Source organism: Bufo bufo, chromosome 1, assembly GCF_905171765.1.
Source record: "Bufo bufo chromosome 1, aBufBuf1.1, whole genome shotgun sequence".
NCBI lineage: Eukaryota > Metazoa > Chordata > Amphibia > Anura > Bufonidae > Bufo > Bufo bufo.
Window position 1 is genome coordinate 572115083 of NC_053389.1, and position 16284 is coordinate 572131366.

At 43.0% G+C, this 16284-nt stretch overlaps 1 protein-coding gene across 1 annotated transcript in view; it reads right to left on the reverse strand.

The window, feature by feature from the left end:
- Positions 1-508: 508 nt before the first annotated feature.
- Positions 509-16284, reverse strand: part of DHTKD1 (dehydrogenase E1 and transketolase domain containing 1) — a 58269-nt gene continuing 42493 nt past the window's right edge. Inside the window, exons 7-17 of the mRNA XM_040413209.1 lie at positions 12054-12252; positions 11115-11427; positions 10929-11013; positions 10682-10821; positions 9867-10017; positions 7464-7570; positions 6859-7023; positions 4751-4833; positions 3539-3708; positions 2990-3075; positions 509-1165 (exon numbers count right to left, since the gene is read on the reverse strand). Of these exons, the coding sequence (XP_040269143.1) occupies positions 1055-1165; positions 2990-3075; positions 3539-3708; positions 4751-4833; positions 6859-7023; positions 7464-7570; positions 9867-10017; positions 10682-10821; positions 10929-11013; positions 11115-11427; positions 12054-12252 (1610 nt within the window). The 3' untranslated portion in view covers positions 509-1054. The remainder of the gene's footprint in view (positions 1166-2989; positions 3076-3538; positions 3709-4750; positions 4834-6858; positions 7024-7463; positions 7571-9866; positions 10018-10681; positions 10822-10928; positions 11014-11114; positions 11428-12053; positions 12253-16284) is intronic.

Genomic DNA, 16284 nt, shown 5'->3' on the forward strand with positions numbered 1-16284 from the left:
CTTTAATCTATTAGTAGACCCTTAAAAAATAGACACCTTTAAAATACTATAGTCTTTCAAATCTTGGTGTCTTCATTCGATTAAGGCCTCTTGTACACGACCGTATAGATTTTTCAGTATTTTGCGGTCTGCAAAAAACGAATCCGCAAAAAATACGGATGACGTTTTTTGTTTTTTTGCGGAACGGAACAGCTGGCCCTTGATGGAACAATACTATCCTTGTCCGTTATGCGGACAATAATAGGACATGTTCTATCTTTAAACGGAACGGAAAAACTGAAATACGGAAATGGAAGGCATACGGAGTACCTTCTGTTTTTTTGCGGATCCATTGAAATTAATGGTTCCGTATACAGAACGAAGAACGTAAACGGAAAAAAATAAAAAAATAAAAGAAGATACCTTCGTGTGCAAGAGGCCTAAAAGGGGTTGTCCGCTTTTCACTATTGAGGACCTATACTCAGGATAGGTCATCAATATCAGTTTGGCGGGGGAACGACTCCTGACACCCCCGATCAGCTGTTTGAAGAGAAAGCCTTCTCTGCTCTGTTTACTTTACAGTGGTGAGCAGGTGTGATTACAAGTACAGTTTCCCCATTCACTTCTATGGGAAGTCTCCTTCCTATGCACTTGAACAGACAGAGCTGTCCCATTGACGTGAATGGGGACACCATACTTGTAACTACACCTTCTCATCACTGCAATATCTGTAGGTAAACAGAGCAGTGAAGGCAGCACTGCTTTCTCGTCAAACAGGCGATCCGTGGGGGTGCCAGAAGTCAGACCCCCGACGATCTGATATTGATGACCTATCCTGAAGATAGATCATCAATAGTAAAAAGTGGACAACCCCTTTAAGAATTCAATTACCACTAGCAGCTTAAAATGCATGATTTTAGCAAAGTAAAAACTTGATTAGTGTTTTGATCCCTGTCCTGAGAGGAATGAAGGCTTCTAGAGCAGAATTTGCTGATTTTAGCCAGTTGCCAAAATATTTTTAGAAAACATAAGCATGTCTGGATACAGTCCAAAAATGAATGCAGGAAAAAGTACTTTATCCTAGTTGTACAAATGTTTTTCTAATTATTTCTTCTTGTTGCTGTTGGTGTAGAGTTCCGATTCCCACTGCGGGTGCAGGAAGAGCAGGTCTGCTTACAAGCTGTAGCTGAAAAGACACAAAAACGATAAATTCTAGAGGGTTCACATACGATAACTCACGTCAAATGCTGCACCAAAGAATGTAATTTTAGGTCATAAATGTGCTGTAAATATTTGCAGACTGCATAAATAAAAGCTATTTCTCTTTACGGCCGTGTTCACATCTACGCAATGAACTCTGGTAGTCTATTCTGGCAGGAGAAAAGACTGCCGGAGTTCACTGCATCCATCATAGCCGGATATCACCGGGCACCACTGTATTTCCATTAACATAATAGGTTCCGGCATATATGCTCACTATTGGCCGGACAAATAAAATGCTGTGTGTACTATTTTTATTGTCCAGCTGCTTTCTGGAGTGCCCGAGTAAGGCTACTTTCACACTCGCGTCTGGTGCGGATCCGTCATGGATCTGCACAGACGGATCCGTTCAGATAATACAACAGTCTGCATCCATTCAGAATGGATCCGTTTGTATTATCTTTAATATAGCCAAGACGGATCAGTCTTGAACACCATTGAAAGTCAATGGAGGACGGATCAGTTTTCTAGTGTGCCAGATTGTGTCATAGAAAACTGATCCGTCCACATTGACTTACATTGTGTGTCAGAATGGATCAGTTTGGCTCAGTTTCGTCCGCCTCCAAAGCGGAATGGAGACTGATCGGAGGCAAACTGATGCATTCTGAGTGGATCTTTTTCCATTCAGAATTTATTAGGGCAAAACTGATCAGTTTTGGACCGCTTGTGAGAGCCCTGAACGGATTTCACAAACGGAAAGCCAAAATGCCAGTGTGAAAGTAGCCTGAGGCTACTTTTACACTTGCGGCACAGTGATCCGGCAAGCAGTTCCGTTGCCGAAACTGCCTGCCAGATCCGGCAAAACGTATGCCAACTGATGGCATTTATAAGACTGATCAGGATCCTGATCAGTCTTAAAAATGCCTGATCAGTCAGAAAAATGCATTGAAATGCCGGATCCGTCTTTCCGGTGTCATCCGGCAAAACGGATCTGGCATTTATTTTTTTCACCTTTTTTTGGGTCTGCGCATGCGCAGACCGGAAGGACGGATCTGGCATTCCAGTATTTTGAATGCCGGATCCAGCACTAATACATTCGTACGGCATTCAGGCAAGTCTTCAGTTTTTTTGGCCGGAGATAAAACCGTAGCATGCTGCGGTTTTATCTTTTGCCTGATCAGTCAAAAAGACTGAACTGAAGACATCCTGATGCATCCTGAACGGAATGCTCTCCATTCAGAATGCATGGGGATAAAACTGATCAGTTCTTTTCCGGTATAGAGCCCCTGGCAATTACTAACTCCTGGCATAGCACATGGGTACCCTGTACCCATGTACTAGGCCAGGATTAGCCGAGTGGAGCGGGCTCCTGCTTCTGCCTGCTCCGCTCAGCTAAGAGCCGACATGCAGTTCTCTTAGCTGAGTGGAGCAGACAGAAGCAGGAGACCGCTCCGCTCAGCTAATCCTGGCATAGTACATGGGTACAGGGTACCCATGTGCTTTGCCAGGAGCTAGTAATTGTCCGGGGAGCACGGGCAGGAGCAGCAATGTGTGCTCCTGCCCGTACTCCCTGCGCTGCTGCGGCCCCATTCATAAAGTGAGTACTCCGTACACAGCTGAGCTGTCACACTGAACACTTGGACATGTGCATTCAAAAGTTTAGAGAAGGTCACATTAAGTTCACCTATAAAAGGTAAGAGTGCATTTTAGGTTCATCCTGATATTTCACCCACAAGCCAAATATCACTAACTTTTTGTGAGCAGTGTATACAGTATAGGAAAATACATAAAAGTTATACAGAAACCTTACCTTCCGTCCCAACTGTTTCTCAAACCTTGGTGCAACAAATGAACAAGGACCCATATTTTGTGGTTCCTCTTGACTCCAAATGAAATCTTAAATTTAAAATGCAGTGAAGTTACTTTGAAATAAACACTATATTAATTCATGATTAAAATAAATGAATTCTAGCTAAACATAGTATTGATATGGTGAAATAAAAAAAAAGTTAAAATTTGATTTCTATAACACACTACCAAAGTACTACAGTGTATTGTACAAACAATTGCAAAATTTAAAAATCATGCTATTTATCTTGCCTCTATAAAAATTTTATAATTTACTTTTACAGTTTCACTACATACAGGCCCTCAAGTGGTGCAATAAAAAAAGTACATCTCGTTTTGCAAAAAAACAAGCACTCTTACGGCTATGTCGACAAATCAATAAAAGGATATGCCTCTTGGAAGGCAGGGAGGGGGAAAAAATGAAAATGTCGTTCCCAAAATTGGCTTGGTCCTATGGGAGTTAACTTGCCAGAGATGTTAACTATAGCAGAAACATGTTATTTAAACTCACCTTTAGCTTTTGAATATTTGCCCAACTCATGCTGGAGTGAATCTAACGGAAATGGACATAGTTCTTCTATTCTGATAATAGCAAATTTGTGTCCCTGTTCTGCCAGTGTTTCTTTCTGTTTAGCCAAAGCATAGTAATGTTTCCCAGAACAAAGAATCACTGTGCTAACACTGTTGTGAAGAAAAAAAAAGGCCATAAATACTAGTGAACAATTCATGGACATTTTTAGAGTTCTAAATTTAAAGAAGCGCTCCCATAAATTTTTTTATTCTCTGACCTGTTAGAAAGGCACATGATGTAAACTGCAGTAAAGGTAATCTTCTTACCAGTGGCTGTATTTGTGAGTTACATCCTCCCTTCTGATCCTCAACAGTGTCACTTGATCAGCATACTGACTTTCCAAATAACACAGCATCTTATATGTGGACAGTTTATCTATGTATTCCTATAGAAGCATCAATGTCAATCTCATAGGAATGAATAGAGAAGGAACTGACTTCCTGTCCTTTGACAGTTGGAGAGGCAAAGTGTTGGTCACATGACACAGCTGAGGATCAGATGGGAGGTTATAACTCACAAATACAGTCACTGATCAGAAGATTACCTTCATTACAATTTACATTATGGACCTAACAGATCAGAGAATAACATTTTTTGTGGGAGTGCTTCTTTAATATTTCATAAATGTACTTTGCACTTGACCTGGTCTCCTTCAGTTACATGTAAATTACTGGACACATACAATTAAATCCTAGTAGGGCTCTGAACAGTGTTGAATGAGAACAGCTCTAGTTTCAACTGTAGTGCAACATGTTTTTTCTGACCAATCTCTCTCCTTGATATTCTGATGCACAAAAGTTACATGAAAGTACATCCAATGTAATGTATTCCTATGGAATGCAGAGGTCGTACTAAAAATATGCTGTGCTGCACCAGACTTAGGGCTCATGCAAGGCTCAGTATGTATGGCATACAGAGTTCTTTACCGATAAGGTAATTCTCCATGAGATGCTATATTTTGCCCTAGAAGCATATTTTGTAATATGGTAGACGATGGAGCTCATATTCTCATGGGAAAAAAATTGTAAGTCTATAATCAAAGGTACAAGAAAATGCAGTATGGGTGCCATATTTAGGATCCATATGACACAGATTCGTTATATATGGCCAGGTGCATGGGTCCCTAATAGTAGTGGAAATAAATTAATGTACCTTTTGGGGTCCGCACCAGGGTCTCCTATAACCGGCTTAAATGTACTTCCAGGTGCCATATCTTCAAAGCTTGAAACAGCAACCTATAAAAAAAATAATACAATACATAAAAGGAATTAAGGAAATAACAGCCATATGGTAAATGATCATCCAAGATTTCAATGAAAAGTAGATGTAGGCCAGTATGCACCTCTCACTGTAATCTTGCCTGTGATAACTGTACGATTTGTAAAAGAGAATATGAATAGTGGCCAGAATGAAAATTGCATGGTTTTAGGATTTTGTTTTTAAATATACTCTAAGTGCAGATCATTCAGCATGGAAAACTCCAAGAACTTTGAAGGTTTGAAAGTGCAAGGCCCAAAACCATTAAGTGCAATGCTTAGAATCGACACAGAAAAGGCAGAGCAAATAATACCTCCACTGCACAAGAAGAATACAGAAATGGTAAATGAATAACTACATTGAGTTCAAGCAGCAGACAAACCTCAATATCAACTGTTTGAGAAGACCAAATGAATCAGGCCTCAGTGGTAGAATTGCTGCAAGAAAACCACTACTGAGGGAGACTATAAGATAAGAGGACAAGACTTTATTGGGCCAAGAAACACAGGCCGTGGGAATCAGACCAGTGGAAATCTATCTTTTAGTGTGATGAGTCCAAATTTGAGCTTTTTGGCTATAACCACCATATTTTTGTTAAGACACATAGAAGAACGGATGATATCTGGATGTGTAGTTCCTACCATGAAGCAGGGGGATGGGTGTGATGGTGCTTTGGTAGTCACACTGTTAGCTGTTTATACAGAATTGAAAGCACATTCAACCAGCATGTAGTGCCATGCCAATTCATCTGGTTTGTGCTTCTTCAAAAGACCCCAGGCTGTTTAGGAGCTACCTGACAAAAAAAGAGTAAGGCTTCATTCACACGTCCGTGAGACTGGCATCCTGCTTAGGGCATCATTGGTTGCTATGACGCGTGCGCGTTGTGCCACCGGCGCAGTACAGTAATACACTCGTATGATCTATACAATTGCATTACTGTACTGCGGCGGCACAAAGCACACAGCGTCATAGCAACCAATGACTCAGTTCGCTCCTGCCCTAAGCAGGATGCCAGTCCGGTATCTCACGGACCGTGTTCCACAGATGCGTGAATGAAGCCTAACAGAGTGCTGTATCAGATGACAAGGCCTCCACAGTCCCTGGTATAAACCCTATAGTGATGGTCTGGCATAAGTTGGACCAGAGTTGCAGTGGATAGCAGCTCACAAATACCTCATGGAGTTGGTTGAGAAAATGTCAACAGTGTCTCAAGGCAAAGAGTAATTACTTGAAAGAATCTAAAATAAAAGATAGTTTTGTATTGTATTTTTGCTCACTGTACGTTTCTATTTGTATTATTTTTTTAGTGTCAGTGACTTTACTATAAAAAATAAATAAATAAATACATTTTGCCTGGTACTTTATATAATGCTGCTAAAATTAGGTAATGTGTTTATGATAAAAAATGATGACAGTCATATCACTGGGCTGTTTGCTAAGCAGGGGCCAGAATATTCAATTGCACAGCTAGGAGTTGGTACATCTAGATCTGCACATTCTTATGGAGACCTGCATGTTTCATTCACTAGAAATGATGGTGGCACATCTTGATTAACTCTGCCAACATCTTGCAGTATACCTGTACCGCCAACGAAATCATAGCACAGAGGGAAGATATGTTTGAGAAAGTCTAAACTCCTCTATTCAATCCCACTGTTCCCAATCAGATTTATCAAAACAGTCTTAGTTGCCCATAGCAACCAATCGGATTCCACTTTTATTTTCCAAAGCTGCTATGGAAAATGAAAAGGTCACTAATTGGTTGCTGGGGGCAACTAAGTCAGTTTTCCTTTGCACCAGTTTTGATAACTCTCTCCAATATGTTTCTGCAGCATGTCCTTCCTGTACTCCTCAATGTACATGTAATAGATGGCCCTACAGTGAATATCCTCAAAGCCAAAATATATTCCTAAACCTATAGTGACTGGGCTTATAGACCATATTAGAGCTTTGTTTTTTCCCTTGGAATTAGAAAATTTGAAACAGAGAAGAAAACTGGTTACCGGATGTCTGAGCAACATTTTTGGAGAGGCCACAATTAGAGGTTTTCTGAAATTTCTAATCATTTGTCGACGTAATAAATGAAAGTACTGTGCTGGAGTTGTGGGGTGGACAACGCACATATTTACAGCATCACCATCTACTCCTTCTTCTGTGCTGTCACACATCTATATTGAAAAGAAACATTTTTCATTAATCAGGTTACTATGGAACTAACAAATTAACTGGCTAATCTTTTATTTGCTTTAATGAGGTTCTCCAGCCCCAAAACCTGTTTTAGTTATGGTCCCGAGAATGTGTAAATGAAAGAAAAAAACAAAACACCTATATACCACTGCTCCATTCAGCACAGAGATTCCAGTCTGACATCCTATCCCTGGTCACATGCACTACTGCAGCCATCCACTGGCTTCTGAAGTGACCCCAAGCAGCACATGAGTGCTGAGCAGTGATGCCTCACTTCTGAAGATTGGAAGGATCAGGGACGGGAGGCACGGCACTGGAACGCAGCAGTTATTTTTTTCACTTTCGGGGACAACTAAAATTGGTTTTGTGGTCAGACAACTTCTTTAAATATAAAATCAGTTTCTTTTATATTTGGGGCTACCTGTAAAAATCGCTCAATGCGGCAGGAAGAGTGTTCTGGACCAGCACCATCATAACCGTGTGGAAGCAGAATGACAAGTCCACTCTGTAAAAGCCACTTTGCCTCACCTGTTTGGGAAAGAAGAAATCTTGATGCAAACAATGTAAATTGTAATGTACAGAGTTTGGCCACTGTCAGTTTTGTACCTTCCCATAAAATACAGAAGGAGTCTGAGAAGTTTGGCGTTAGAGAGTACTTAGTTTTGGAGATCTAAAAGTACAGGCAGCAAAAGATGACCGACCTCCCTGGAGACCGCTACAAAGCTGCATTTTCTAAGCCACCATTTTAAAATGCTGAAGTCGGTGTCACATTTTGTTCAATAGCTAGTGCAACTCTAAATAGCAGGTAGTCAAGTCAGGAAAAGATCTTAGTAATAAACTGTAATCCATGTGGATCTCCACTGTACAGTTCTATGGTCAAATTCCTTCTTGAGTTTGAAGCAACGGTTAAGGCTACTTTCACACTCGCGTTTTGGCTTTCCATTTGTGAGAACGCTCTCACAAGCGGTCCAAAACGGCTTGGTTTTGCCCTAATGCATTCTGAATGGAAAAGGATCCCCTCAGAATTCATCAGTTTGCCTCCGTTCAGTCTCCATTCCGCTCTGGAGGTGGACACCAAAACACTGCCTGCAGCGTTTTGCTGTCCGCTTGACGAAACTGAGCCAAACGGATCCTGGCACACAATGTAAGTCAATGGGGACGGATCCATTTTCTCTGACACAATCTGGCACAATAAAAAAACTGATCCGTCTCCCATTGACTTTCAATGGTGTACATGACAGATCCATCTTGGCTATGTTACAGATAACACAAACGGATCCGTTCATGACGGATGCATGTGGTTCTATTATTGTAACGGATCTGTTTTTGCAGATCCATGACGGATCCGCCCAAAACGCGAGTAGCATAATACAATCTATTTCTCTGTAATTCTCTCAGATTAGCTGGATTTTGCAATGGACACTCTTTGATTGACAAGGAATCAATAATCTGGACCAATAAATATGCACTCAGAAGGCTCTCTAGATGTTAACCAATTATTCTACTTTCTGGAACAGACTGGACACACAGGTCAATGACAGTGGTGAAACTGAATAGTGGATGGAGCTGGATGAAGAAAGCTCTGCCCAATGTGCAGTGGCCATGCCACTGTACAGCATCTCCACTCCCATTCATCTGAATGGAAGCTAAGCTGCGATACCCTGGCATAGTGAGTGACAAAGTGTACCGAGCCTTCTGCTTCAGCTCTGTCCATTGTTTAGCTTCAAACACCGACTGAAAACAGCTGATCAGTGGACGTGCTGGGTGTCACACCCCCAATGGCAGAATTTAAAGGGATTATTCCTAGATTGAAGGTGTATTCTAAGATTTAGTTATTGAATGCCTATCCTTAGTATAGGCTATCAGTATCTAATTCCGACACTCCATCAGCTGTTTCAGTGTAGCATAGGCACCAGAAATACACAGCTCCATCCATTATGTAGTGGACAGAGCTGGTAACTGCAGTTCTGCTCCTAACAGGGTCAATGGAAGCAGCACTGTAGTAACCAGATCTGTTCACTACACGATGGACAGAGCTGTGTATTTCTGGTGCCAATGTTACACTGAAACAGCTGATGGTGGTTTTGATTGTCGCACCCTTGCTCATCAAATATAGACAGCCTATCCTGAGAATAGGCCATCATTAACTAAATCATTTAATACCATGCATATCACAAAAGGTGGTCAGTGCTCCATGCTCCCCTACTCCACCACCACTTTAGTCAAATTCCTCCTCACTGTAGTTGTGCAGTGAAGAGGTATGGGATCATGCTCGGGCTGCCCCACAGGAGTACATGTGAATCCCCTGGTGGGCCCCTGAGTAAGGAGGGCCCCTAGTGTCCTACCCCCTGCACAAGTGGCACACAACACAGTAGACTTACTGCACTACATACATATATTCAATGTACAGCACCTCAACCAGCCTATGTTCATATAAAAAACATGATAGATTATTAAAGAAACTCCCCGGTTTATTATTATAGACACAATCAGAGCTGAGATGACTTCTAGGTATAGCGGAAAGCTAGCCAGTGTCCTCTTTTCCCCAGGACCTACCTTTTCAAAGGTGCTGCAGGGACCCCCCATATTCAATCATCTGGTAGCATCTAGCTGCTGTGTGAGCAGGTAATATTTGAATGTATCCATACGGTGGGTTCCCAAAATAAATTTTACTGGTGGGCCCTAGGCACACCAGTCCGACACTGCTTGGAATACCTATTCTAGTGATCATGGGGGTTCCAGCTCTGGGGCCCCAGTGATCAGACATTTATGATCTATGCTATTGTGGGAAAAATACTTAAAAAAATATTTGATGCCAACCTACCTCCAGAAATAAAGGTGTCAAATATTATCTGTGCTCCATTGAAGAAATCTCCAAACTGTGCCTCCCAAATTGGCAGCAACTTGGGACTTTCTATACTCATGCCATATTCGAATCCAAGGACAGCTTCCTCCGATAAAGCACTATTGCTCACCTATGGTGAAAGAGGAAAAAACTTAACTTAACTACAGACAAAAGTAATACTGAATTATAGCATATAGGTTATATAAAAAAAATGGTTTCTGTTCCAGGCCAGTGGCAATGAAACCATGGGCTATTACCAAAATAATACCAGATATTAGTGGCAGTCAATATCTGTTTGTGTTCACTATGGAAACAGCTTAGCACAGGCCACTTTGCAGTTTCCATAATTCTAACCACCTTTGGCTGTCGCATTCAGATGAAAAGGCGACTGGAAGCTACTCAATAACAGTGGAGCCGCATCTATCATACCTTTATGGCAAATCCTCTTTTATCTGCTTTTTATTTTATTTTTTTACGCAACTGGATATTCCCTTTAACACTTGTGATAAAAAAAAAATCACAAAAGCAAAACAAAAAAACACAATTAATTAGGCTATGTTCACACTGCCATTGGAATCCATCAGGTTTCCATTGCTGTCCAATGGCCAGAAAAGTGTAGTTTACTATGCTTTTCTTTCCTGCAAAATAGAATTGAAACTTGATGGACCCAAAACAAGTCAAGGGATCCTTAAAGATGTGACACCAAGACGCATGTATTATCGCCCATAAATAAGACCAATGTAAATATAATATAGAACATAGTTGTGCTTTATTCGTGATTTTAGGGAACATACCTCCAAAAAGCCTTTCTGGTCAGATGTTATGTGATTTAGAGGAATATAAGTGTCATTAGTATCCTGACAAACCACCATGGCATGCCTTTGACTGAATGTTCCACGTCCTACATCTTGCCCACTTAGTCTAACATGAAACCCTTGAAAACGAAAGAAAAATGGGAAATATATTTCCATATACATTATCATTACCAAGTATAAAAATGATGTGTTTAATAAGAGTATTAACTCAAGAAATAAAACTTACCCTGACAAAGCAAAGAACCTAAAGCTAAAGCTTCTGCTGTAGCCCAGTCTAGCTTTGTTCCTTCTTGTAGCTTCTGTATTCTAGACTAAACAATCAAAAATCCAGTAATTAGAACCATTTCCACTCTAATTTACTTCGAGGTTTGATCCCTGAAATATAAATGTAAGGGACAAGACTTTACCCAACCTGTGCATGCATCTTTAGAAGATGGCTGTGCATTTGAATTTCATCAGGAACCTCTACGGATTTGGCCCCAATAAACTTCAGCAAATCAGCAGGAATGCCCGTGTCCCATGTTGTTATCCGAGCACTTGGTTCAACCATCTCACTCCAGTTGGCCTGAAGGTTGGTAGGTGGCGGTGTGAAAAAAGTCATATTTGCGAGATGGTCATTTAATTTAGTGTAATAAGTAGTTTTTATATTTCCAACTTCTTCTGTGGTCAATAGTCCATCAGATATTAAACACTCAGCATATACATCTGGGATGCTTTTTCTAGACCTGTATAAAAATGGTTTAACAGCTGTAATGTAAATTATACAAGTTATATGATTTAAGGGGTGTTCTTAAGAAATGTTCTTTTATTAAAAGCCAGACCAGAACACCACTTTAACCCCTACCACTCCCAGTCCTATCACAAGTATACCTTAGGCTCCATTCAGACGTCCGTAGTGCATTGCGGATCCGCAATACACCCGTCCGGCACCCCCATGGAAATGCCTATTCTTGTCTGCAATTGCGAACAAGAATAGGACATGCTCTATTTTTTTTCCGGAGCTGCGGACCAGAAGACCGGGGGCGCGCTCTGGAAATGCGGATAGCACACCGTGTGCTGTCCGCATCTCTTCCGGCCCTATAGAGAATGAATGGGTCCACACCCGCACCTGAGCCTTAGGCTCTGTTCACGTTTGACGACTACATTCTGCATATAAGGTTTCCATAGCCATCTATGGGCCACAAATATGCCAAGTGGCCATCTGACATATGTTTAGTGGTGTACATCTGAATACAGTAGCACAAGGCTGCAGTAGACACAGAATGTAGTCGATAAATCAGGTGTGAACAGAGCCTTACTCACTTGTCTTTGTCCCGGGTAGTTTGATAAATATAATAAATTGAGAACTCACCGGATAATTTTGTACATTCCAGGATTAGTAAAAAAGGGCTCATCCAGCTCATTATGGCCCCACTGCCGATAGCACAATAAATCCACAATTACGTCCTTTCTAAAAAGTCTTTGATATTCAACTGCTAGTTGTGTTGCTCGCACAACTTCTTCCGGACAGTCTCCATTAACATGAATTACAGCACAACCAACAATTTTGCCTAAATTCCAGAAGGACAGGAAATAAGTACTAGTACTGTATATAATACACAGACAAATATTTTTTCTGAAACCGTGCTATGAGTAAGGGCTCTGGTAGCATGTAATGCATGTGTTTTCTGTATGTGTTCTGAATGTGTATTACACACACTGTGCTGAAACCTATGGTTGCAAAATTGGGACCATATGACCTAAATGACAGAATAATGTATGGAGTATTTAGTGGATTTGCCAGGCGCAAATAACCCCCTTCAGCTGGTTAATTTAATCCTCCACGTCTGCTTGGTATATAAATAATTGCTGGTAAGAGAGGGAGAACATTCCCAAGCTTCCCCATTAAAAAGGTATTTCATTACCAGAGCTGTATGCCTCAGTTTTGCTTGTAAGATCCATTGCGGATGGTAACGTTCGCCAGCAGCACTTGCTTTATGGCGAACCTTTTACAGACCGAGTGCCCAAACTGCAACCCAAAACCCACTTATTTATCGCAAAGTGCCAACACAGCAATTTACCCTGAATATTACAGTACAATATAGTATATCTTCCATGTACTTTTTCATTTAGCTATAATAGCCTGCCTGTGCCGGTCTCAGTGCGCCCTGTGCTGATGAATGGCAGGAAAAGTCTAAGGCATATTGGTACACCATAGACTTTTTCCTGGGTGCAGGTGCCCACAGAGAGGGCCATAGGTTCGCTACCTCTGCGTTTAGGTGGTCACAAATGCACAGTGCCTACAACGCTCTGTGCCCACCACCTCCCTTGAGCTTAAGGTGGTTCCGGCCCTGCATGCCATGTGCTGTAGTGGTCACATTGCAAAACAGCATCAAATGCTTGATTACTTTATAGTGCAAATGTGATAATAAACTTTATCATTTCATATCAATGGGAAACAGTCCTGGGCAGTCCCCTGTGAAATTTATTTTGTGGGAGGAGCTGGGAACCGTGCACCAACGTTGTGAAGGAGCGCAGGGGCACTGTGGAAGTCATGTAACTAGTTAATGTCAGCACACAGAACATTGTGCATGGGGATTGTATAAGAGCATCAGGGGAAGGGCACGGAGTCATCAAACCTCAAGCGAACAAAATAGAGGCAATACGGAATTGGACCCAACCTGTCACCACTACGCAAATAAAGTAATTCCTGGTAATGGTGGGCTATTACATGAGGTTTGTTCCCCACTTTGCTACTCTAGCCGCGCCATTGACAGGGCTCTTGAAGGGTCGAAAATCAGTGATGGTTCGCTGGGATGATCGGGGGGGGGGAAGAGGCTTTTGCCGCTTTGAAGTCAGACCTGTGTGGGTCACTGGTTTTGGTGACGCCCAACTTCAAGAGGGGGTTTGTGGTACAAACGGATGCCTCTGAAGTAGGCCTCGGTGCTGTACTGTCTCAGGGAGCTAACGGGGAGGAGCATCCGGTTGTCTTCTTAAGCCGCAAGATCACCCTATCCGAAACCAGGTATAGTATAGTGGAGAGAGAGTGCTTGGCTATCAAGTGGGCCCTCGAGTTTCTCCGCTACTATTTGTTGGGGAGAAAGTTCCACCTGGTGACCGACCACTTCCCTCTCAAGTGGATGAGCCAGGCCAAAGACAGGAATGCACGGGTCACCAGATGATTTTTGTCTCTGCAGAACTTTAAGTTCTCGGTAAAACACAGAGCAGGCTGGTTGCAGGGAAACGCGGATGCCCTGTCCCGGGTGCATTGTCTGGCGTGTGTCCACCCACTCAGGGTTGAACAAAGGGGAGGGATATGCGATACAGTTAGGGGTTGTGTCTGGCAAGGCAGGTGTTTTCCTCCCAGCATGTGTGGCTGGGCTGGTTTCCAGTCAGGTGAGGTCAAATACTTGACCGGAGTTTAAGTGCCAGTCTGGGTTTTTGGCAGCACATGGCTGTCCTTAAATAGGCAGATGGGCTCAGCTGAGAGCCACACGCTGGGGAAACAGGCCCCCTAAAGCCTGCTGTGGACTACTGGAGGCAGATCTGCCAGCAAGGTTACTTGTGTTATATGAACTTTCCATAGTGTGTGAATGAACCAAAGTTGCGTGCTGTTTTGTGCAATTGCCTCAAGTGTGAATAAACACTGACATGTTGAGTTAAGAACTTGTATTTTGCCTCTGTACTGCGCCCGCTTACCCTATCTACCAGAGCGAACCCCACAGCTCATATGACTAGTTTTAAAGACAGGCAGGGACACAACAAAGTCACTTCAATACAGTTTATTGCTTGTTCCAGCCAACTTATAGTTCAGTTCAGCCGGGACAAGTAATCAGTTCATGTCATCCACAATAAAGTCAAGAAGTCTCGGGGTTCCTTTAGAAGAGTCCACAGGGGGGGCGTGGCCTGAGAGCGCATGGAGTAGGTCGCACCGCTCACAGCTCCTGCCGATATCCTGACTGTTTGTGTGGTAGCAACTCCTGATTTGCAGTTTTTTCCTTGCCTGGTGGGTGAGAGGTGACCGGAGAGTGCGGCGATATCTTTATGAGCTCCGATATGCCGAGGAAGTCCAGTAAGGGGCCGCGATCCGACAGGCCAGAGGTGAGCCGACATGGCGCCGAGGAAGATGAGGGGCCGGCCTTATAGCCGAAGTTGAGCCAGAGCGCGGCCGCAAAGCTGAGCAAGTTTGCTCGCACAGACAGCGATGTGGGAGACTGGGCTGAGGACAAGGAGACGGACATGCATATCTCCTCTGAACAGGAGGATGGATCCATAGAGGGGGAGGCCCTGGATGCGGTGAATTGGCCGCCATTAACTCCTGCACGGCCGACTAAAAGCGCGGTAGGCCCTAAAGCTGGGACCAGTGAAGAGCCTACTTTAAAAGATATCATGGCCGCTGTGGCCAGCTGTAATAGCACGCTGAAAGTGCTTACAGTGCAAGTTGGCAGCCTGAGGTCGGATGTGTCTATAATTAGGCACGACCTACACAAAATATCTGAACGCACCTCTGAATTGAAGAAGAGGGTGTCCACAATAGAAGACGATATTCAGCCTTTGCAAATGGCGGCAAAAACAACTGCTAAGGACATTGCTGCTTTATATGCCAAAACAGATGATTTGGAGAACAGGTCCAGAAGGAATAACCTGCGGATTGTGGGTATGCCAGAAAAGACGGAGGGGGATAATGCCACAAAGTTTGTGGAAAAATGGCTACACCAGTTATTTCATGAGAAAGGTCTATCTTCCCTGTATGCGGTGGAGCGAGCGCACAGAGTCCCCATGCGGCCGCTTCCGCCAGGCAGACCTCCCCGTCCTATACTGGCGAAGATCCTGCATTTTAAAGACCGGGACACTATCCTGCGGCAATCAAGGGACAATGAGGAGATGGTCATGAATGGGGCTAAAGTATCCATATTTCCGGATTATTCCAATGAGGTGCAGCGGAGGAGAAGCAGATTTATGGAAGTAAAGAAAAGGCTGAGAGGTCTACAAGTCCAGTATGCTATGCTGTTTCCTGCTAAACTGCGTGTGGTGGCATTGGGATCCACCAGATTTTTTGAAGATCCGGAGGAGGCCGCGCAGTGGCTGGACGTCCACGAGCGTCAATTGAGAAGTGGGGCCCTGGACACTTGAAGGAGGCAGATATATGTTTCTTATGTTCACTTTATATATGCATTTGCACTCTAGGGTTGCTTTAAATGTTGCACCAGTTAAGAAGTGTATTATGTAATGCTACCACAAGATAGAGCCTGTGGAGGGAGTTGGTAGATTAGGGAGGAAAATGTTTTTCTCAGATGTGGGGAGGATTCTCTACCTGAAGAAATGTGTTATAACCTGTTATGATTGTTATACGTTGGGGGGCAAGGAGCTCTCGGATGGCCCCGTTTTAATGTGTGGGGATAATACCAAAGGGATAGTGATCCCTAGTTACAGCAATTTGATTGTGAGAGGGAGGGGGGGGGGGGGATGGGTGGGAAGGGCTAAGGTCTTGAACTATGAGCAGAGGAAGTCTGAGTGGGTTGTGAGACTCAAGCATGGTCTTATCATGTCACAGGTGATTAGAGTTATAAGCTGGAATGTGAGAGGGATGGCAGACGCACGGA